The sequence below is a fragment of the Trichosurus vulpecula genome, chromosome 4 (genome assembly GCF_011100635.1).
Source record: "Trichosurus vulpecula isolate mTriVul1 chromosome 4, mTriVul1.pri, whole genome shotgun sequence".
Lineage (NCBI taxonomy): Eukaryota > Metazoa > Chordata > Mammalia > Diprotodontia > Phalangeridae > Trichosurus > Trichosurus vulpecula.
In genome coordinates, this window is record NC_050576.1 from 101,185,621 (window position 1) to 101,208,428 (window position 22,808).

Consider the following 22,808-nt stretch of genomic DNA (forward strand, 5'->3'; position numbering starts at 1 on the left):
AGGGACAGCACTGCTCTCTAGATCAGGCACGATGGGGAGGGTTGGGGAGGTGAGGGAGTAAAAATCTCATACCGTTAAGAAGCAGCTTGGATCGAAGTGGAGAAAGAAAGGAAGAGGGGGAGAAGGGGAGAATAAGAAAGGAGAGAAAGGAGGACTGAGAGGGAAGACGAGGGACGAGGGAGGGAAGAAGAGGGTCAAGGCAGGCTAGTGGCGCGGCCCTTTATAGCCAGGACGCGACGTGGAAGGCAGGGGGTGAGTCCAGGGACGTAACTCCACAACTTTACCCGGCAGTCACTGTGACAGGGAAAGAGGGGGAGGGTGGGGGGAGAGAAAGAAATGCAGAGAGAGACAGAGACACAGAGAGACAGAGAGAGAGACAGAGACAGAGAGACACAGAGAGAGACACAGAGAGACAAGAAGAGGGAATATGGTCGGAAAAGAAGAAAGAAGAAGAAATCAGTTCGAGTAGAGCAGAACCCCCCCAAGGATAAGGCAGCCTGGAAGGCCCCTCCATGGGGGACTGGGAGATAAATAGATAGATGGACCTGGGCTGGGGGTGAGAGGTATGAGGGAATCTGGGGGTAAGGGAAGCCGCTGTACCCTTTCTGGGAGGAACTATTCTTGGCAGGGGATGACAGCTGGGAGGTGGTGGAGAGATGGGAAGACCTGCATCATGGCACATGGTAAGCACTTCATAATAACAAGATTGCTTGTTAATTGAATAGACGTGGCCAGAGGAGGCTGGGACAAGAGAGAACTGAGCAGGAGCACAGTACCTCTCCCCTCTGCTGGCCATCTGTCTGACTTGTCACCCACGCCCCGGCTGCCCCCTTTCCTAGACCCCTCCTCCCTGTTTGACTGGGTGGGTGGAGAGGCTCTGCTATGCCAACTCCTACTGAATTCTGAGCCCATGACCAGACCTTCCAGGAATTCTGCCTAGTCCTTCTCTTCCCCTCTCTATCCTGTTCTGGTTATAGTGAAATTTACTGAGTGGGAAGTGAGGGCAGAAATTTCAGGGACGGCCAGCATGGTGCATCCTCCAAGCTTACCTGGAGGCCGTAAAAATGTGTTTGGAGTTGGTACAGATGGCATTGATGGGGCTGTCGTGACCTTTGATCTCTCCAATGGGTGTGAAGTTTTCCACATTCCAGACCTTGATGAAGCCCCCTCGGCAAGCACTGAGCAGCATGGGTCGGCCAGGAACAAAGGCCAGGGCGCAGACCCAGTCCTTGTGGGCATTTGGGATTTGCTGTGGAGGGATAGGAAGCAGCCAAGAACAGTAAGGACTACCTACCCTGGCAATGGAATCTCAAAAGCTTTTCAGACAAGGGGCCCAGGGGAACTAGCACTTTTCTGAAGTATGGGGGAAGAGGGGAGGGAAGGGGCCAAGTATGGGATGGGAGGCAAGCCCTAGCTCTAACTTCTACTCTCATTCTGCCATCACATAAGGCATCACTGATGCTGTGAAAGATGGGCAAAAGCCAGAGAGCAGAACTCTGATCGTCCTCTTTGGACCGGCAGCCTGTCTGCCTTCAGAGCTTGCCTCACTGGTGGCTGGAGGGAGCAGGATGCTTATTCATCCTGGGGAGTGGCCTTTTGTTCTCCCCAATACCTAGCTGGGAGCCCTAGCTTTGCAATCCTGCCAAGCAAGGCAAACCAGTTTCATTCTACAGTGATCAGACCTCAGCTGCAATGACCTGGGAAGAGGGACCAGGAGGAATGTGTTGAGTTCTGCTGAGGTACAATTGATAGTAGGTCCTTCTCAAGAAGTGTTTGATACGGGGAGGGTGGGGGACAAGAGAGTAAATGACACTGGGCACCTGAAACTGGGTGGCTAGGAGGGAAGGGAATGTGGAAGGGGGAGACTGGAGGTGCTGTCCACCAGCTTTCCTGACTTCATATTGTGCATGCTCAACCTTCCCCTTGCTTCCCTGTCCTGACCTGAATGAGCTCCTGCTGCTCCAGGTCCCATTTCTTGATGCCATTGTCCCGGGAGCCGCTGAATAGGATGTCACCCTGGATAGCTAGGCACTCGATGCCATCATAATGCGGGGGCTCAAAGTTGTGCGTGGGGCTGATGTTGCCCATCACACTCTCTGCCAGCTCAAACATCTGTTGAGGAGAAGCAAGTACTTATACATAAGGTAGTGGGAAGGATGGAGGGTCAGTCTTAGGGCTTGAAGGGTATGGGGTCACATGTGGGAGAGATTTTTGTCCCCTCTGTTCAAATCTTTTACCGGACTGTGTCATAACCTTCCCCGCTGCACCTCTCCCACCCCACTCTCCCAACTGTGTCTTCTCCAGCAACCAGGAAAAAGAATACCCTGAGAGTGAAGGGGGGGAAATGTTTTTGCTGCCAAACAGGACAAGGTGAGGGTAGTAGTGTGAAGAAATGCCTTCTCCCAAATCACTGGAGGGAAGGTCTACTGCTGAATTATAGAAGAAGTCTCCCAGATGGGAAGAAATGAGCAATTTTATTAAGCTGATCTCAACAATCATTAAAAGTCTGCTGTAAACAGTCCACTGTGGTAGGTATGGGGAGTTAGTTTTTTTTTTTAAAAAGGTAAATGAAGGAAGTTCAAGACACATTCCTGCTCTCATGAAGCTTACAGTCCAGTGGAGAGATATGATACATTCACAGACAGGGACAGGGATTGGACCTGTAATTTAATTAGTACAGAGAACTCTTAGGTGCAGAAGCTCCCTCTATCACTGCAGGTTGGCACCTTCTCTGTGACTCAGAGTATTACTAGAGTTGCCGAGATTAGGGATGACAGACTCAAATAAAAACAGGGTCACTAAATGTGGCAGGCCACATATTGACTAAAAACCACATGTTAACATTATCTATGTTCTACTGTATTTTTATTTATTTTGTTAAATATTTCTCAATTATATTTTAATCTGGTTGGACCTAGCTAGGGAGTGAATGCACTGGAGGGAATGTTTGACACCTCTGGCTTAGAACCCTGAGAGATAAAGTGTCTCCTCCAGGGTCTTAGAGCCGGAAAGTGTCAGAGACGGAACTTGAACTCAGGTCTTCCTAGTCTCAAAGGAAATTATATTTATAAAGTGATTAGCATAGTGCTTGGCACCTATAATTATAATAGTTAATAATACAGCCCTTACTATGTGCCAGGCACTGTGCTAAGTGCTTTTAAATTATTATCTCATCTGATCCTCACAATAACCTTTGGAGGTAGGTGTTAATCCCATTTTACAGATGAGGAAACTGAGGTAGACAGAGATTAAGTGACTTCCCTAGGGCACACTTTGGACTCAGGTCTTCCTGACACCTAGCTGCAAACTAGGTGAATCCTTGGCTAATGTGGAGGGGACCCAGTGGTTGTTGGAAGCCTTGGTTCTGGAAATTGGAGGAAAGAGGCCAGGAATTAACTGTGAGAACTTTGAATGTCAAGAGGAATCTGGAAAGGCCGCACTCCAGGTTTGCTCTTGAGACTCTGTAACAGCTGTCCAGATGTTTGGATGAGGCTAATTCTCAAACTGGATGACAACAGGCAACGGAAGCTGGGACTAGATTAGGGGCACCTTCAAAAGACCTTGCTGCCTTAACAATCTGACAGCGCTGAACCCTCTGAACTTGTTTCGTTTGACTTACGTTGAACTTTACTAGGGAAGCTCTTCTGAATAACCTCACCTGTGCCTCAGGATGAGCTAAGGAGAAATCGAGGCCAGACTAGGCAAGGGCTGTAGACAATAATCAGGAGACACAAAAGAGGCAGCCCCTCTCTGCCTTTCTGGAGTTTTGGCAGTAAAATGGTAAAGCAGGATGGTGAAGAAGAGGAAAACCCCAGGTGAAGCTAACACTACATCTTGGGTGCTGCTATGAGGACCCTTTCCTGCTAGAGGGGCCCAGGTCTTCCCAGGAAGAGTAAAGAAGCCCTCAACACTGTCCGGTTCGTCTTGAAATAATTCTTACAGGGATCGGTGATCTAATTAGCAGACTGTGACGCTATTTCAGGGATACCAGTACAACACCTGGGAGAATGTTGTCTATTATTTCTCATATTTGCTACAATGATCAATCTACTTTCTTTTAAGCTACTTGCAAGCAGGGGGAATTTTATTCTTCGTACTTGTACCTCCAATGCCCAGCACACAGTAAGTGCTAGTTGATTGTATCAATGACACTATGTTATGTAATACTATAAATCACCATATATACATCTTTCCATTGCCCTTTGGGTAAACTTGGATTTGACCCTTCTAAGACCATGGTGTTCCATGATTCTCAGCCATAAAGGACCATAGGAAGAATACTTGAGTTATAAGGAGCTTTGGCAACTGTGAGTTGCTTGGGGTCATTGAAAACATTGTACAATTTACCAAATGTAACCTAGCCCCAGTGGCTCCTGTTTAATTCTACACCCAGCTCATTGTCCATCTGCAGCGTCTGACAACTGCTTGTTATCTTCTCGGTGTTATATGCTTTTCATCCACTTTGTTTTTCTACTGTGAATGGTTAAACTCATCTTTTTCAAATGATTATGAATTTTGTTGAGACTTTTAGCATTTACAGAGCATGATGAAGTAAGTGTTATGATATCTATGAATAAAAGCATTTGGAATAGCTCCCCATCAACAAAGAATCCTTCTATTTGGACTCTGCACAGGTCATCTTGTGGCAGAGGTGGCAAACACACCTCTCTTCCTGGCTTACGTCTTAAAGCTGAGCAGGTCATAGAACAGAGTTGTTTCCATGATGAAATTTGTCAGAATTTTACATTATTTTAAATATGCATGGGAAGCCACTTATTTTAGAACTTTTAAGCTGTATTTTGTTCTGCTGAGCCAATTTTTTTTTTAAATCAGCAAATGATAGAAACAACAAAATTTTGTATCTCTATATTACTCAGTGTCTTCAGGGATAGAACAACTTGTAGAAGGCTGCCTTTTTCTCCCTTATGCTTTTACCTTTGGTGCATGCATAGATCACTCTCTCCTAATGCTTTTATAGAGAAGAGAAAAAAGGCACGTGAGTTTGAGTTGTTGGTGTTTTCTTGGTTACCCTTTTTTTTTTTTTTTTTTTTGGTAAAAGTACCATCCTTGACCTCTTCCATTCTTTTAATCTTTGAGATATCTCGAAAACAGATTCTTGTATGCTTTTCAAATTGTGTTGTGGATTTCTTCTGTATGTATTTGATCAGGTTCAATGGTGCTTCCCAACTTCATCTTAGCCGCCATTTTCATTTCCTTACATAGTGTACATTAGGTAATAGTGCCCAAATGTGGTGGGTTCCACTATGGTGAGAATAGCCCATGAAGAAAATATATCTATACCTCTGTAGATGACTACAGAAATGCTGGCAGGTGTTTTGTTTCATGCCTACATGTTATCTTCCTAATTTCATCTACGAATGATCTTGGGATTCTCTGGCTCAGCTGAATCTCATGCAAGTCTCATTTTTTCCTGAAACCGTTTCTTATCACTGAGTGGGGTGATAATGCTCATCAACTTTCATCATCCTCTTCTGTAATGTTCTGCAAATGAGCTCACACTCTAAACTGGTGCTACTCTTGGTTGCTGTCTCTCTTAGCTTGGCAGGTTATTCCAGGGGGCTTTTTTCATCAATCTGTGCCACAATTTGATTGCTGCGACCTGCCTCAAGGTTCAAGGTGCTACTGATGTATAGATTTCTACTTGTAGAAGGGGAATTAAACAATGGATTAGGGCAGTATTATTGTTGTTCTTAACATTATTATAATCTTCTGGAATTCTTGTGGGAGTCTTTTCTTAAGAAGAAGGTACATCTCTGGTCATTCTCTCTAGGACCAGTAATACTTCCACTCATAGAATCTTCCCCCAACTCACGAGTTGGGGTGGGGGAGTTGGAATATTTACTCTCTATTGCCTCTTCCAGACTCTCCTTTGACTGCCACCACATGGCATTCTTTTCTTTTCTGAGGTTCAGTCAACTCAAATTGATTACCCGAACTAGATTCTGGTAGCCTGGAGCCAACAGGACCTGAGTTCAAATCTGACCTCGGATGCTTACTAGCTGTATGACTCTGGGAAAGTCACTTAACCTGTTTGCCTGAGTTTCTTCAGCTGTAGAATGGAGATAGTAATGATACCTACCTTGTAGAGTTATTGTGAGGATCAAATGAGATACTGTTTGTAAAAGCACTTAACATGGTGGCTGATTAATAAATGGCGCTTAATGAATGTTTGTTGCTTAACTGATTGAGTCCCTGGAATTCACGAATAGCTAGTACCTTTACATAATGATCCTTGGAGCCGGTCACCACAAGGTCATGGTGGTTGGAGGTCTGGTTGACTGTCAAGCACATCACGGGACCAATGTGGCCAGTCAGCTTCCCAATGGGCTGGAACCTGTTTGGGGAGGAGAGTGCCCAAGTGAAACATTGGGCAGAAGCAATCCTCTGGATTGGGATGTGAATAAGGACTGGGGACCAGGATCAGACTGACTGACAAGGCAGCATAGCTGGATGGCTCTGACCCAGTCTCAGGTGGAGACTAGGAGACACCAACCTTCAGACATCCCAACATGATTGGGGAGGGATCCTCAAGAGAGGCTAAGGTCCCAAAGCAGAAGAGAATGAGTAAAAGGAAAGAGCCTAGCCCGATTTAGGGAGAATGCCAATTCCAAACACCCAGCTGCTTCCTGGGGTGTCCCCACCCACCCAGCGGAATCTCCAAGCCTGGGTCCCAACCCATCTGTTGCTGCCCCTGACCTGTTGAGTTCCCAGATGCGGACTGAGTTGCCAGAGGCAGCATAAAGAGTGGTGCCTGTGGGGTTGAGGGCGATCTGGTTGATCTGGTGTTCCCCTTGAGCACTGGTGACCGTTCGATTGGTGGTGCTTGCACAGGCATCTCCAGAGATCACCTGACCTGAGGACCTGGCCCAGCCCATGGAGAGCACAGTTAGGCCTGGCTGCAGCTCAGTGAGCCACCTCCAGTCTCATGCTAGTGACTCCTACTACCTCCCCCTTTTAGGAAGCCTGCCCAATTTGATTGACAGGTGACCCCTTCCCTGGGCCCTTCTATCTGACAAAGGATCTCCCCTTCCTCAAAAACACACTCATCTCTGGACTTACAGTGTAGGTGACTTCTAGAGCTGACTTAGCTTTAGTTTGTCATCCTCACATCCTTTATCTCTGTCTGTACCCTTGGTTCTACCTCAGAGTGTAAGCCTGGGACGGAGTAGTGTAGTAGGCTATGGAAATCACTTTTCATGCGCGTATGGGTGAGTGATGAACATGGGTTTAGCATGGAGACCTGCCCAACTCTTGGATAAGGTACCAGGGCAGGTCTGCATGTTCAGTCTGTCACCTAAACTTTTATTCCCCAAGGCTACGGTGCTTAAGGGAGGCAGGATGCTAAAAGGCAAATTGATGGAACAAACCTCATCTCTTCTAGTGACATCAATGAGTCATGCTAGCTAATGCCAGCTGCACAGTGCCCTGCTCCTGGATCCTCACCCACTGAGGGCTTCTTGACCTGGGGAACTGTGGCAGCCAGTAAGGGCACACTCTGCTCACTGTACCAGTAAGCAAGCCAAATCGAGTTATGCTCTTCTAAGTGTTTCTACATGAGTGACCCCTAGAAGGGGAAGTGTGTAGAGTCCTTTCGAGCTGAGGAGCACTTAAATGAGGAACAGTCTTCAGAGTGTCTAGGGCTAGGGTGGGGAGGTACATACGTGAGGGTGCGAATGCACTTGGCGGAATCCCGGATGTCCCACACCTTGATATAGGACGTGGAGACAGAGAACACTAGGCCCAGGTGGGCACAGTACTTGAGGGAAACAACATTGTTGGGATGACCCTTCAGAGCGGCAATCTCCTGCCCTGTCACCAGGTTCCACATCTTGCAGCTTCTGTCTGTAGGGGAAGAGACCCCAGGACAGGCAAGGGTACACTTGTCAGGGTTTCAGCCAATCAGCTCCTGGCACAAGACCTCCCTCTATCTTGTGTACAAGCAGGGTCTGATCCTGGGCACCAGGAGCTTAGTGGAGCAGAATATGCAATCCTAGTCCACATACATATGACATGAGACAGAAACAAACACAAAACTAGCAGTAGCTAGCAAGAGTTTTAGGCATTAAGAACCGCAATTGGGCAAGGGAAAGGAGACTTGGGCCATGAAAGCCAGGGGAGATTAGTCAAAGAAGGCTTCCTGAAGGTGGTAAGTACCAACTAAGGTTTTAAACGGATCAAGGGACAGAGACTAGTAAAGAGAAGGGAAGGAGTCCTAGGTGGGAGAAGGGCCTGAGTGAAAGTTTGGAGATAGAGGACATCAAGGTGCGCATGTATCAGGGCAAGGAGTCCTAGGAAAAGCAGAGAGGCTGAGCTGGGGAGACACGAGAAATTTTATGTATATATATATGTTTATGTGTGTGCGTGTACACACACATAAACATATATGTAACTGTGTGTTTGTGTCCGTGTGTAAAATGAAGGACCATTAATCCTCTTGAGGGTGCCTTAATTCAAATCTCTTTGGCTAGCTCTCAACACAGCCAGCCAAGGCAGATGGAACTTTGTGACATAGGACAGCTGTTCCCAGAAGCCCCTACTTTCTCCCACTTTTGGTCTGTACCTCACATACCTTTTGATCCTGTGAAGAGCAGCTCGTCAGTGGCATCCAAGCAAAGAATGGGCTTGGTGTGACCCTCAGCTACTGAGACGCACTGTAAGGGGGCAGTCCGGGCGCCCTTGGCTCCACCGATGGGGTTGATGATTCCCCTTTCCAGGGAGAGAGAGGAGAAGAAATTAGCTGGGTAGAAAGGCAACCACAGGATGGAGCTGTAGCTCAAGGGAAGAGAGGAGAGGAGAGAATGGGGAAAGGAAAACCAGACCAATGACACAGCCTCACAAAAGAACTCCAAACAAAAGGAGTATGTGTGTGTGTGTATGCATGTGTGCATGTGTGTGTGCGTGCATGCATGTGTGTGTGTTGGATTTGGGAGGTAGAAGAAGGAGGAAAACATTTGTCTGATAAAGACTGGTTTCTCCAGCAGTAATTTCTGTGGGCCTAAACCCAAGCTGGGCACTAGGGGAAGAGGTAGAGCGAAGAGACATGTAGTCCTTGACTTCTTGAAAACTCCCAGTCTGATAGGAGCGACGTGGTACCTGCCTTAATAGGGACAACAAGACAAGACACAAACTGAGACAGAGAGACAAGAACAGAATACACAGCAGCTAGATAGAATTAGAAACATAAGCACTAGATGTCTCTCCAGGAATGGTTCCTTCCTGGTTGAAAAGCAGCTTGTCTGATTTCTGATTCCCTTAATTAATGCACCTGGGGAAATGTGTCATTACTCAGTTTTTAATTGCTTGGATATGCTAATCGATGAGCTGCCCACTACTATTACTGTTACTACACACACACACATACACACACACACATACACACACACACACACACACACACACACACACACACGTCATGAAGACACAAATATACTTTCTGTTGGGTCAGTGCAATCGGTTGTCCCAACACATCAAATACTTTTCAGAAACGTCAGGTTTTAGCTCAGTTTGCACAGAAGTTAAGTGGGTTAGACATTAGAGGGTGGAACTCTGGCATAAGATTAATAAATCCTAGTTACCTAAGCTATTTCCTATTCAGATAGCCTAGGAAAAGGAGATTGATTTCATCAGGAATTTGCTAGATCTCAAAGTTTTAGCTTCTTGGCTAAACACTATAGGTAACCAAGAAATGTTTGTTGAATGAAAGTGTTTCCAAGAATGAACATTTGTTTCTCAAAAAGGTAGAAGTATTTTATATATGGGAAAGAAAGTATATTGATCTATTGATCTCCTATTTACTGAGAGAGTTTTGAGGGACAGCGTAGCATAGGGAATAGAGAAATTGCCTTGGAGCTTGGACAACTGGTGTTCAGGTTTGGGATGGCTTAATCTCTGATGAATAATTAGCGAGGTAACTTGCCCTCAGTGTCTCAGGCAACCCTCAGAGTTACAACAATGGAAAAAGTTTTACACACCAGGAGACCATCGATGAAATCACAAGTGTGGACCAAACATATATTATGAGGCTCACATAAGTACTCTCTTAACTTGGAAATCCTCTTACATATGAAAGAATGGAAGAATAAAGATAACAGTGCTGTGCTAAATAGTGCCACAGAAGGACTTAAACTCATTAGAAATCACAAATACATACATATTATATGTATACATATACATATATATATATACATATATATACACATACAATAAGGAAATGGAGGGGGGACAAAGATAAAGACAGAAACAGAATTAAAGAGAGCGCAATAGAAAGAACAAGAGAGAAAATGAAAGAAAGAGTGGGAGATAATGAGAGAGAATGAGAGAAACAGGAAGAACGAGAGAGTGAGAGAGAACAAGAAAGAGAATGAGATAACAATACAAAAGGAGAACAAGAGAGATAACAAGAGTGAGAGGTCAAATGATTTGCTCATTCCCACAGGTATCTTTCAGATAGAACAAGTAATAAACAATGAGAGACAGAAAGAACGAGAGAGAATGTGAGAAAACAAGAAAGAGAAAATGAGAGAGAAAGAAGGAATGACAGAATGAAAACAAGAATGAGAGAATGAGAGAGAAACAGAAAGACAGTGAGCAAGAGAGAGACAGAGGCAGAGACACACAGAGAGACAGAGACAGATAGAGAGACAGAGAGACAGAGGGAAAGAGAGAGAGAGAGAAAGAAAGTGAGACAGAGAGACACAGAGGGAGACAAAGAGAGACAGAGAGAGAGACAAGAGGGACAGAGAGAGAGAAAGACAGAGAGAGTGCTAAGATGTACTCTTGAGCACCTGTTAAGGCACTCCTGTTGACTCTATGGGTGTATGTAGCTGGAATGCCGTATTCACAGCCCCTAGACCCCTCCCTATTGTCCTCATAGACAACCACCTCTCCACAGACTGCTACTGGATTCCCAGTATTGTACCCTCTCAATTTCCACACTAGTGGAGAAGAGGAAAAGCACAGGTGATCCAATACAATAACATAATGATTTTAAACTCCAGCTATTCCTGACTGTGGAAGAGTTTGATACGTAGCCAACTGAAAATGTGCCTCTGCTCATCACTCCCTGCTTTTTCTTGCCACCTGTCCATCCTTGGCTTGGCTCTACCTTCAAGGGCCTGGGCAAGGATGGAGAAGGAGGACCAGGACTGCTGAAGATCATCTGGAAAGTGGACAATCTGAGAACGGATAGCCTGGTAGGAAGCTCCACCTTCATGTACCGGAGCAGGCTGGCCCGGAGGCAGAAGATGCTGCAAAAGGCCTCCCCTGAGCTCCCTCCCCAGCTCCCAGAGGCTCCTGGCTGGCAAATCAGACTGTTGTCCCCTGTGCTTGAACACACTGCCCCAACGCAGTGGAAAGAACATTAACTAGGCTCAGACAGGGAAGCAGCTTCACTCTGCCCCTGAGTGTCCCTTTCAGAGGCAATGCCCAAATAATTCACTTTAGTGGCACCGCCCATCGATGAGTGGTCACCTCTGTGGCCTCTGGGTCCTAGGCACAATGAGGGGCTGAGCAAGTCAGCCAATGCAGGAGGCAGGAAGAGCAGCAGCAGAGTGGCCAGGAGGTTTATATTGACTCTTCCTCTACCCCATGAGGATATTGGGGGGAGGGGACCTCATGTTCCATAGCAAAAGGAATTCCTTCCATCCCCTCCAGAGTACAAGGCAAAAGGAATAGAAAGCGGGGGCTAAAGTAGCGTGCCGTCCCCCCACACCCCCCATACCCATAATTCCTTCCATCCCAAATGCAGCGAGAAGCTTTCAAGCTCAACCGATGCCATTCAGCCAACCTGAGAGGGAGGAACCACCTGTGCGGGTGGGGGCGGCAGGAACAGGGTCTACAGAGAACCAGTCACTCCATGGGGGGGGGGGAGGAGGGAAGAGAAGGATGCAGGATCCAGGGGTGACACAGGATGGGCAGCATGCAGAGGGATGGAGGTAAGGAGGAGGAGAGAGAGAGAGAGAGAGAGAGAGAGAGAGAGGGACTGGGCAGGCAGAAGAGAGACATCGGAGATGGAGAGAAACACAAAAAGAAAGGGGGAGAGAGACAGGGAAACCAAACACGAGTGAGCGCTGTACCTCAGGACCTCCGAGATAGAGGAGTCGCTGTCATCGGACCTGGGGAGGGCAGAAAATTAGCTGGATTAGGGGGCGGGGAGAGAGGAAAAACAAACAAAACAAACAAACGAAGGGAACAGAGGCAGCAGCAGAGTTGGGAAGGTCAGAGGGTTATTTTCTTCCAGAGAGAGGCAGAAAACTGAGTGGGGGGTAGGATTGGAGAGGGTTGCAAAAGCAGGGGAAGAGAGGAGGGGGGTGGGGGAGAGTTTAGGGCCAGGCCTAGATGCTAGGATGCCTGAGGAGATTTCCTTATGAGGCTCAGAGTCAGGAGAACCCTCCTGACTAACTGGACTGGGGAGACAGGAATCAGGGGAAGAGGGCTATGGGGAAGAGATGGGAAAGGGCCAGCCCTTGATTGGGGGTGGGAGGTGGTGATGGTTCCTGGGCCCTGTTTGTCCGGTTCCAAGCTCTCCAGCTGCCCCACAGCCTAAGCCAGAGGGCACCCTGCCCTCAAGCCAGTAGCACCCAAATCTCACCCTGCAAGGGCCATGATGCTTCTGCATAGGCTAAAAGGAAGCAGCTATCTTCTTCCCCAGGCCCTGTCCCTAAGCCTGATGGAGCAACCATAGTGAGCAAGAGCTGGAGCTAGCAGCCGAGCAGCCAGAATGAACTGAGCAAGAGCAGTTCCTGAGCTGGTCACCCCTCAGTGCTCAGTACCCAAGTCTTGGTTCTCAGAAACCCTCATGTTACTGATTAGCAGAGCCTACTCAGGTGCTAGAGGTTCCTCTGGGCCCCCACTAAGCCTCTCACAGGCTTAGTAAGGTCAAAGCACATTGGCACCTGTACCCTCTGTGCTGAGACTTTTCTCCCCCTGCTTGGTGTTAGTGATGCCTTCGGCAGAGATTCCCATGCCCCCTTACTCCCACCCACCAGGGGAGCTTCTCTCAGGGTAGCTGGGTCAAGATCAGAGACAGAACTCCAGGCTCCATTGCTTCACCAAGGGGCGCTCTAAATTTTGAAGGGCAGCCTCTGGGCTCACCTTTCTCACCCTTACCTCTCTGGTCCCTGTAGGAACATGAGTGGTCAGAGTGGGGGTGTAGGGAGGGGAGTCAAGGGGACTGGGCTCAGCTTAGCGCTATGATGAGGAAGCTCATCATCACTGAGGAACTTTTTTTCAAGTCCAAGGTGGATGATTTTCCCAGCAGGATGGTCAGTGCTGGGTGTGGGTCAATCCTCTGACACTATGCAACAGACAAAGGATGGTCCCAAGTCAGTCCCTCTGCAAACCTGGACCCTTGTACAGAACAGAGAGCCATCTGCCCCAATCTGGCACAGAAATCAGGCCATGGCAGCAGGGGCTGCCCTGGATCAGGGTCCTAACTCTCTAGACCAGCTGAGTGGAGACACCTGAGGCCAGCAAGCTGCAGGGAGCCTGAGAAGGGGCCTATTGGAGCTGGTGGGGAGTGGGAGAGGGAGCTAGGAGAAGTCAGGGAGCTGGCTCTCCAACATCCCCAAGGCAAATACTACACATCATGGTAACAGATTCCCTCACTCCTTACTTCTAAGTCTGCGAGACAGAGACCAAGTATACCATGGGGTTGGGGTAACCAAGGCATAGATTTAAAGGTAGAGCAGATGTTGCCCTCCTCTGGTACTGGCACCCACCAAATGAGCCCCCTTTCTGCTGGCAACCTATGAAACACATCATGGAGGTCTAAAGAGTCCTGTCTGAAGCATTTGTCTTAGAGACAAAGGAGGGATAGAAGGGTCTAGTACTTAGAGGCCCACCACTGAACAGTGGTGACCACTGCCATGGTCACTTGATGCTGAAGCACCAGAAAGGGGCCCAAAGTCTGTACTGAAGAGGGGTCAAAGGACACACTCCCTGTGGACCAGGCCCAGAAAAGGGTGAGGTGCAGCTCTCACATTTTCTTCTCCTCCCCTCCCACCATCCTATACCAGAGGACAAGAGTAGGACCTGAAGAGTCTCCAGAGAGGACAGATGACATTAGGAGGGACATGAGGACCTTATGCTTCAGAAAGGGCCCTGGGAACCTGGAAGAAGGGCAGGGAGGGAAAGGAAGGGGGAGAGAAGGGGATTTAATTCCTTGTTTGTCCCTGGGATCTAAACCAGGCTTGGCTTCCTCTCCCCTCCTCCCCCGATGTTGCCCCCTCCTCCCCCTGGGTCCCAGCCCTTAAGCCCCTGAGGCCCCAGCTCTTACTTGTCCAGTGCTGACCCCTGGCTCTGATTGCTGGTGAGGCGAGAGAAGACGTTGCGGTCATTTCGGGGCCGCGTAGGGGGGGACGAAGGGGGTGTGAAGGCCATGTCCGAGGACCTGGAATGGGGCCAGGAGCAGAACAGGGGAACTCACTACCTTCCAAGGTATCCTGTTCCCTCTGCTGGTTAGGAAGGTCTGCCTTACTCGGAATCTAATCTTTCTGTGTTCTCTTTCCCCAGCACAGAGGACTCCCTCTCCCCATGCCAGCTGCTCTGCAACTTAGGGTCTTGTGAGCTGTCTGCGGGCAATGAGAGACTGAGCAATTTTTGTCCAGGGTTGCCCAGTCAGCATGTGTCAGAGGCTGAATTTGGACCCTGATTATTATTATCATCTATCACACCCTGCTGCCTCTTCCTGAGTCTAACATTGACTTCTTATGGTGAGAAAACTTCACAATAATGTCTGAGAGTCAGCATGGAATGGGACAGACAGATGACCCTGGGGTTACCTAGCTCAGCCTCTGATGCATACTAGCCGTGTGACCACAGGCAAGTCCCTGAACCCATTAGTGCCCCAGGGAGGTCTGTCTCTAAGACTAGAAGTTACAGATAAGTCGCTGAACCTCGTTGATCAAGTGAATTTCCTCTTTTAGAGTCCTCTACAATGAGAAAACCTCAGGTCTGGACCAAAAAATCAAAGCCCCCCAAAACCCTCCAATAAGAGCCCAGTGTCTGGTGTAAAGCCCTCAGAGTGCATTTTAAGTCCATTGTCTTCATCGTCTTGAGTGCAGTGAGATACCAGCGAGAGGAGAACATTTCTTTGTGTACATAGCTCACCTCTCAGGGCTGCTCAGAGGGCACCTGGGCCTTTGAGGCTATACTTGGAGGACAAAGGGGATGGAGGCTCGGGCTGCTGAGCCATTTTGTCTCACCCCTGGCCCTTATAGACAGCAGGCAAGAAAGACAGTGGGGTTCAACTGAAAGAGCCTGGACCAATAAGCCAAACCCCTGGATTTCTGGACCTGAATCCCGGTTCTCCCACTTATTTACTGTGTGACTCTCTGGACTTCAGCTTCTTCCTCTGGAGAATAAGGGAATGAGATAATCCATAGGGTCCCTTTCAGCTCTGATAGTCTCTGGTTCTATATCATCAAGCCGTAGAGGTTAATATAACCACATATATACCAATCCTCACCACAACAACCTATTCGGGGACATCTCACTGCTCCTAAAAGTATTGGCACCCATGGGTTGGCACCATGAGAGGTTACCATGTTGGCTGGTTAGGGACTGACTGAACCTGTGCTTCTCTCCTTTGGCTTCCGAGTTTCCACTGCAAGGCCCTAAAAGATCCTTAGAAAAGTAATCAGATCTGAGGATTGGGGCACCTCTTAGAGACCTGCACTAATGGAAAGGACCAGAGGCAAAACAGTTTAAAAAAAAAAGTAATCTCAAGCACTATATAAGGCAAAAGCATTTATAGCTGACACCCATGAAATGACTTTTGAGAAGCCAGCTTACATTTTTAATTAGGGTTGGGTTAGGCCAATATGAAAATTAATTCACATTCTCTGAGTCCATGACTGGCAAGAATAGGAAGACAGATCAGGAACATCACAGAACTTCAACAGCTGAAAGGGTTGTCTGATCCAACACCTTCCTGAACACGAGACTCATTGGCAACACACTGGACCCATATTCATCCAGCCTCTACTCAAAGACCCTCCAGTGAGGGGGAACCTAATGCCTTTCAAGGCAGCTAGGTGACAGAGAGAAACCAGGCCAGGATTTTAAAATCTGCCAGGGGTGGTGCACAAAGTAGATAACATCCCACAGAAGGATGATTTGGTGCTGGCTATAATCCTACTCCCTTACCTGATAGGTTGCCCTCGGTCATAGGACTTCCTCCGGGTCAGAGGTGAGGTGTCAGATCCTCGGGATTGCCGAGGGCTAGAACAGGTAGATAAAAGTACGATGAGCTCAATGGGATTCCTAAAACACCCAGAAGCAGTAATCTTCCCTCCACCTTCCCTCCCCTGCCCCTGGTCTGGTCCTTACAAGGTGCTGCCGCGGGTGGGCAGGCTGATGGTACGTGAGACCTTGTCTCGGTAGTAGGGGTCTCGGATAGAGAAGCTCACACCGTCCTCCTTGATCTCCACAAGTGAGGCCAGAGACTTAGTGATGTTCTTGGTGGAGATGTCCAATGGGGGACCCAGACACTCAGCTGACACCGCCTTCATTTGAGCAGACAACTTGGGCTCCCCCTGTAGAAGAACAGGTTGAGAGCAGGTCTACTTGGTGGGATGGTCATATACTCATGAAGTCGGGCCACTAGGCAGAGTTAAGGATGAAAACCCTTAGGGTAGAGTTTCTGAGGATTGGTGATTTACCATGACACCACCGGAAAATGACTAGGGTTAGAACTCAGCTGTGGCTACCATTATGGCAGTATGGCAGAGTGGATAGAGCCCTGGACTTGGAGTCAAGAAGACCCAGGTTTGAGCCTCACCTCTAACACTGGCTATGTGACTGTGGACAGGTCACAACCTCTTGGAGCCTCAGCTTATCCATTTGTAAAATGGGCATAATTATACTTGCCAACTCATGGGGTGGTAGTGAGGCTCAAATGAATAAGGTGGTCTGCTATTATCAGTATTTCTGTTACTGTGTGGACTCTCTCATAGGCCCATGGGCACGTATTTGAACGGTGCCGCTACTTAGCAAACCCTCCCTGGGAAGAGACAGAAGTCATGCCATGTTGGAAGTGGAGATGGGGTGGGGAACGTGACAACCTGACAAAGTGTGGAAAGGGCTGAGAACATGAGGAGGGGCTGTCCAGTGACTCACCTTGAACTTGAAATCATCATGGCTGGTAGAACCCTTCATAGTGAAGGACTGGGAGAAGCTAGGGGAGACAAAGAGGGTACTGTCTCGGGGCCTATCCCATCCCTTCGCCACATTCACCTCGGCTGCAGATATAACCTCCTGACCTTGGGATCCCTCCCAACCCCAGCCCAGGGCTGCTGCTCTTCTCTCCCATGTGGCCCCCTGGCCCAGTCCTCTGCATGCTCAGTCTGTTGGGTTCTTGTTGTTTCCAGTGGGGAAACTCACCTCCCCTCTGAGAACTCAGAGATCTCCTCATCTGTGCTGCAGTATCCATTCTCTGTGAGAAGGAAGAGGAAAGGCTCTGTTATGGTGAGGGGAGGGGGGAAGGAGGGAAGAGGAGAACCAGGACTGCCTGCATCCCTCGAAGTCATTGCCTTTTCTGTAGGAGGGCTGGTGGGCATAGGAGGGAGAAGGAATATATATATCTCTTATGACTGGGGTCTCTCCAATCCCACCTGCCTAAGACCAAATGGACAATCTTAACAAGTAATTCTATGAAATTGGGCTGGGCATCAAGGGAAGGGTAGGCTAAGCAGCTCCTCTGGTTCCCACATGTCCAGCCGTGGAAAAGCACCCTTCTTATGCTCCCTGGATAGGGGGCCCTCCTTTCACCCCTTACCCTGCTGCACATTGTGGATCAGTGCCTGTAGTTCAGGGTGGGCTTCAGCTTTTTCTCGGAGGGCATCCAGGATCAGGTGGTTCTGAGAGGAGTTGTTCATGTCTGTTTGCCTCAGCCGCCCCTCCAGCAGCCGAATCTGGGCCTCCTTCTGGGCCACCTGTAGACCCTAGTGAGGAAGGAACAGTGAGGGGTCACCCATCCCTGACTGGGCAGTGGCTTGTGCTAAGCACCGTCCTTCCCCTTGAGACTCCTTCCCCAACCCAGCTCCCTAAGAACGGTCCTGTTCGTCTTTCCTTTTCTAGATATTATGAGGTCAAACACTAGGGAAGGAGGAGAGACTTCCCACCCCCCAAAATAAAGGAGGGAACCTTTCTACTTCAGCCCCTTGGGATGAGCCCCACATGCAGGACGATGGACCCCAAGATCCTTCTATGTGTCACATCACTCCCCTTATAGCGGCAGGATGCTGGTAGCTAAGTTCTGCTTTGAATTGGCCTTTTCCGCCACTGTTTTCCTTCTTCCAAGAGATTTTACAGTGTGCTACACTTTCTCTAGCAGATTTGAAGCCCCACAGAGGCCTTTCTACACCTGTCCTTTATGACAGTATGAAAGGAGTAGGGAAGGTATGGTCAAAGGAGGTGTGGATGACACTAGATAACTCATGATTCCAAAATGGTGGTATAGTACTATGGAACAAGTTGGATTTGGACTCACAGGACTTGGGTTCAAATCCCAGCTCTGCCAATTACTACTCAACTTCTCTAGGCCACAGGCTCCTCATTTATAAAATGAGGGGGTTGGACTAGATGACTGCTGAGGTCCCTTCCTCTTCTAAATCTAAGATTCAGTGTTTTCTCTGGGACTCAAATTGCTTGTATCTGAAATGGACTCACAAACATCTATCCCGTTCCCTTCCTGTACCCCCATCCATCTCATTCTTAGCCCAAGTACCCTTCAGGCTTAGTCCTACTATCTTTTCCTTCAGCCCCAAAATGCAGAATTGAACTGGATCATAGAATAAAATAAGCAGCCACCTCTCCCTCCCCACTCTCACTATTTGAGAGATGACGTTATTCTTACTGCACCTCCCCAGCACCTAGTCCCAGGTTCCCTGCACACAAGATGAAGAAGACAAAGATGAAGGTGACCACCTTTTCAATGGAGGCCTTGAGAAAGTTGTCCAACAAGAGTCGGGCTTCCGCCAGTGAGCAAGAGCTGATGACCACTGACGTATCTGTAGAATCGAGCTCCTCCTAAGACAGGGAAATAAAAGACAGATGGTCCCCCTCCGGGTCAGTCCCAGAGGCAAGAAGGGAAGACACAACTGGGCTTAGCTTCCTTTCCATCCCCCTAGGACGGACTGCCTGATAGTCACCTTGGTCTCCTCCAGCTGTACAATGGTGGCCTGGCAATCAGAAATGCTGTCATTGATATAGTCAATATTGGCTGCTAGCACTTCGATCTCTTCACTCAGCTCCTGTAGCCCCTTCTCCTCCTCTGGGCTCTCTTCCTGAAGCTTCTCCCTCTTCCTTCTCAGTGTTTCCTGAAGGAGAAATAGCTCCTCCCTTTTCTGTGGATGAGACCAGAACAAGAAGGGGTTGATCATCATCACCACCACCATCATCATCTCATCATAATATCATCACATCATCATCACCATCTTCATCACATCATTAACGTCACCATCTTCATCACCATCATCATCATTTTCATGATCATGAACACCACCACCATCACCATCATCATAATCACCACCATCACCAACACCACCATCATCACCATCATAGTCATCACCACCATCATCAACATCACCACCACCACTATCATCATAATCACCACCACCATCAACACCACCATCATCACCATCATAGTCATCACCACCATCATCAACATCACCACCACCACTATCATCATAATCACCACCATCAACACCACCATCACCATCATAGTCATCACCACCATCATCAACACCACCACCACCATCATCATAATCACCACCACCATCAACACCACCATCATCAACACCACCACCACCACCATCATCATAATCACCATCACCATCACCATCACCATCATAGTCATCACCACCATCCTCAACATCACCATCTTCATCATCATTATCACCATCATCATCACTCAGGGGCTATGGTGTGGTAGATTGAGATCTGGCTTGAAGTCTTGCCTCTGACACATACTGCTGTATGATCTCAGTGCTCAAAGTCAGAGGAGTCAAACATGAAGCCCTGTGCATGTGGCCTACAAAACTCTCGAGTGCAGTGGAATCAGATTAAAATGTGGTTCCTATTGGATTTTAATGTATTGATGTACTAACAAAAAAAAGAAACAAAGAAGCATGTGTGGTTTTCGAAGTCAGCATGTGGCCTGCAGGAATCTGTACGTGACCCTCATGTGTGATGAGTGGCCCCAGTTTCTATCTGTTTGACATAACTGCTCTAAGTAACTCTTTAAGACCATAGATTGAGGAGAAGGTGCCCTCCAGCATTGGTAAAGAGAGTTTCCTCATTTAGGAGCTCCCTATATCAATGCCGTCAGAGGTCTGGCTCCCATCTCCTGTCCTAATGTTTCTATAATGCTTTAAGATTTGCAACACATTCTATATGGATTATTTCAATTGAACCTCACAAAAGGAAACAACCGTTAATGTCTTCCTTCATTAGGATCTCCTTATAGCTATCCTGAAAAAGGGGCAGCTAGGTGGCGCCATAGTGCACAGAGCGCCAGGCCTGTTGTAGGACAACTTATGTTCCTGAGTTCAAATCTGACCTCAGACACTGACTAGCTGTGTAACCCTGGGCAAGTCACTTAACCCTGTTTGCCTCAGTTTCCTCATCTGTAAAATGAGCTGGAGAAGGAAATGGCAAATCACTCCAGTGTCTTTTCCAAGAAAATACCAAATGGAGTCAGACACGAATGAAATGGCTGAACAACAAGAAAAAAGATGAACTCCTTATTATCTTACATGTAGACCTTTTAACTTGCAGTAAATTATCTCCAAAGAGATTGACAGAATAGGTCCTAGTGAAAAAGGACTTTCTACAGCACAATGAATGGAAATGGTGCTGGATTGCAAGTTAAGGAGGCTGGCCTTGATGGCTTCTGGGTCTCTTCCAGTTCTAAACCTAAGTTCCTCTGATCCTCTGTGTGAACCTACTTAACTGCCCTAGGCCTCGGTTTCCTCATCTGTACAATGGGAGTGAGGGTGGATTCGATGGCCTCTAAGGTCCCTTCCAGATCTAGATTGCTGATCCTCCAGCTATCACTGAAGATGCTCCATGATCTGAACCCAACCTACCCCTCCAGCTTTGTGTCCCAAGGAATAATGATTTCTTTTCCCACCTCTGCACCTTTGCTTATACTGCTAACCTCTGCCTTGAATGTCCTCCCTAGAAGCCCTCACACATTTCCATTTATTAGAATCCTACCTGAACTTCAAAGACACTAGCTATGATGATGATAGTCATCAATCAATCAACCAACATGTATTAAGCACCTACTATGTGCCAGGCACTGTTCTAAGCACTGCAGGTAAATGTCTGAGGCAGGAATTAAACCCAAGTATTCCTGACTTGAGCCAAACGTTCGGTCCACTCACCACACTGCCTCTATCTAGCCATATGGCCCAAGGATAAAACCCTGTCCCTTCCCTTCTCCCTCCCTCTTAACTAGGAGACTCAGGCTGAATCTTCTAGGTACTTCTCAGCATCATTAGAATCTACTCAAATGAAAAAAAAAAGGAGGAAAGAGAGGAGGGAAAGGGGAACAAAGAAAAATCTAAATAACTAATCTGGAAAGAAAGTGAAGTCAGAACTTAGAGAACCGAAGGCAGAGAAAAGGAGAGGAGACAGCATTAAAACAAAGGCACAGCTGAGGAAAAAAAGAAACGTCTCCCTTTTCTCTAATGAATAGATGCCTCCTTCAATTCAATTCAGCAGACAGTTATGTAGCCCTACTATGTGCACAGCACTGTGCTAGGTGCTGGGGTAGATATGATGGTCTCTGCCCATTGGGTGTGGGGGGCATCATGCTTGGACCCCATTCCCCTTTACCTTGATGAGTCTCTCCATATCAGCCTCTAGGTTGACAATGGTCATCCTCTGCATGACGATGTCGATGATGCGCCGTTCTAGGGACTGCCACTTTAACCTGGCAGCTTTGCTGAAGCTCTGGCTGGCCCCCTTCTTCTGGAACTTCTTCCTGAAGGGAAAGGGGTGAGGGGCTCATCACTACCAATATCTCAGCGGCTGCCACCCTTACTGCTTTCTCTACCCATACCAAACAAACATATGTTTCTTCTGACTAGCTCAAGTGTGAGTTGTATGTGTTGGGGGGTGGGAGTGGGGATGGGGGAGAAGACTCGATCAACCAAAAAGAATTTATTAAGCACCTACCACGTTCCAGCCAACGGAGATACAAAGTCCCAGATCTTAGGGAGCTTATGTTTTATTTAAAAAAAAAAAAGAGGCTGATATAGTTCCAATGGATTTCTACCCTGACCTCATGGAAGGGCCCTGTAACCCCTTGATTGGAAAGTCTCCCTGGTCCCACAAGCTGTAATGCTCAGGGCCATCCAGTCTGACCTGGCAGGACGGGTGCCATTGATTGGGGTTGCTGGATCCCCCAGAAAGTGGTTGATCTTTCGATTCCATTGGCGCACGATGCTTGAGACAGACCGGGCTCCAGACTCTGCCTCAGATGACGTGGCGCTGGCTGACACCTCTGCTCCCGAGTCCAGCATGGGAGGCTTTGCCACTACCCGTCCTGCCACCCGCTCTGACATAGGCTTGGCCAGGCGTCGCAGCGCAGACACCTGAGAGGAAAGAGGAGACACCATGGGCTTCTCATGCTCCTCATAACTTAGAAATCCCACCCTGGGAGACATAGAGGGCTCCTAGAAAATGCCTCAGGAGAGGGGACAGAGGCAGTCCAACAAGCCCAAGGTTCTGATACTGGGCCACAGGGATAGCTAGAATAATAACTCAACATGCTTTTG

The 22,808-nt window shown here is 48.0% G+C and overlaps 1 protein-coding gene across 3 annotated transcripts in view; it reads right to left on the reverse strand.

The window, feature by feature from the left end:
- Positions 1 to 22,808, reverse strand: part of KIF21B (kinesin family member 21B) — a 72,733-nt gene that overhangs the window by 5,471 nt on the left and 44,454 nt on the right. The window contains exons 18-35 of one of the 3 annotated variants that reach the window (XM_036754624.1): positions 22,396 to 22,625; positions 21,865 to 22,012; positions 19,173 to 19,367; positions 18,949 to 19,050; positions 17,798 to 17,963; positions 17,404 to 17,455; positions 17,140 to 17,197; positions 16,351 to 16,556; positions 16,168 to 16,242; positions 14,297 to 14,410; positions 12,096 to 12,134; positions 8,591 to 8,727; positions 7,683 to 7,863; positions 6,718 to 6,882; positions 6,238 to 6,355; positions 1,942 to 2,112; positions 1,050 to 1,249; positions 73 to 294 (exon numbers count right to left, since the gene is read on the reverse strand). In XM_036754624.1, coding sequence (XP_036610519.1) covers positions 195 to 294; positions 1,050 to 1,249; positions 1,942 to 2,112; positions 6,238 to 6,355; positions 6,718 to 6,882; positions 7,683 to 7,863; positions 8,591 to 8,727; positions 12,096 to 12,134; positions 14,297 to 14,410; positions 16,168 to 16,242; positions 16,351 to 16,556; positions 17,140 to 17,197; positions 17,404 to 17,455; positions 17,798 to 17,963; positions 18,949 to 19,050; positions 19,173 to 19,367; positions 21,865 to 22,012; positions 22,396 to 22,625 — 2,457 coding nt within the window. In that variant the 3' untranslated portion in view covers positions 73 to 194. The remainder of the gene's footprint in view (positions 1 to 72; positions 295 to 1,049; positions 1,250 to 1,941; positions 2,113 to 6,237; positions 6,356 to 6,717; positions 6,883 to 7,682; positions 7,864 to 8,590; positions 8,728 to 12,095; positions 12,135 to 14,296; positions 14,411 to 16,167; positions 16,243 to 16,350; positions 16,557 to 17,139; positions 17,198 to 17,403; positions 17,456 to 17,797; positions 17,964 to 18,948; positions 19,051 to 19,172; positions 19,368 to 21,864; positions 22,013 to 22,395; positions 22,626 to 22,808) is intronic. The other 2 variants (XM_036754625.1, XM_036754626.1) reach the window with 2 other exon arrangements.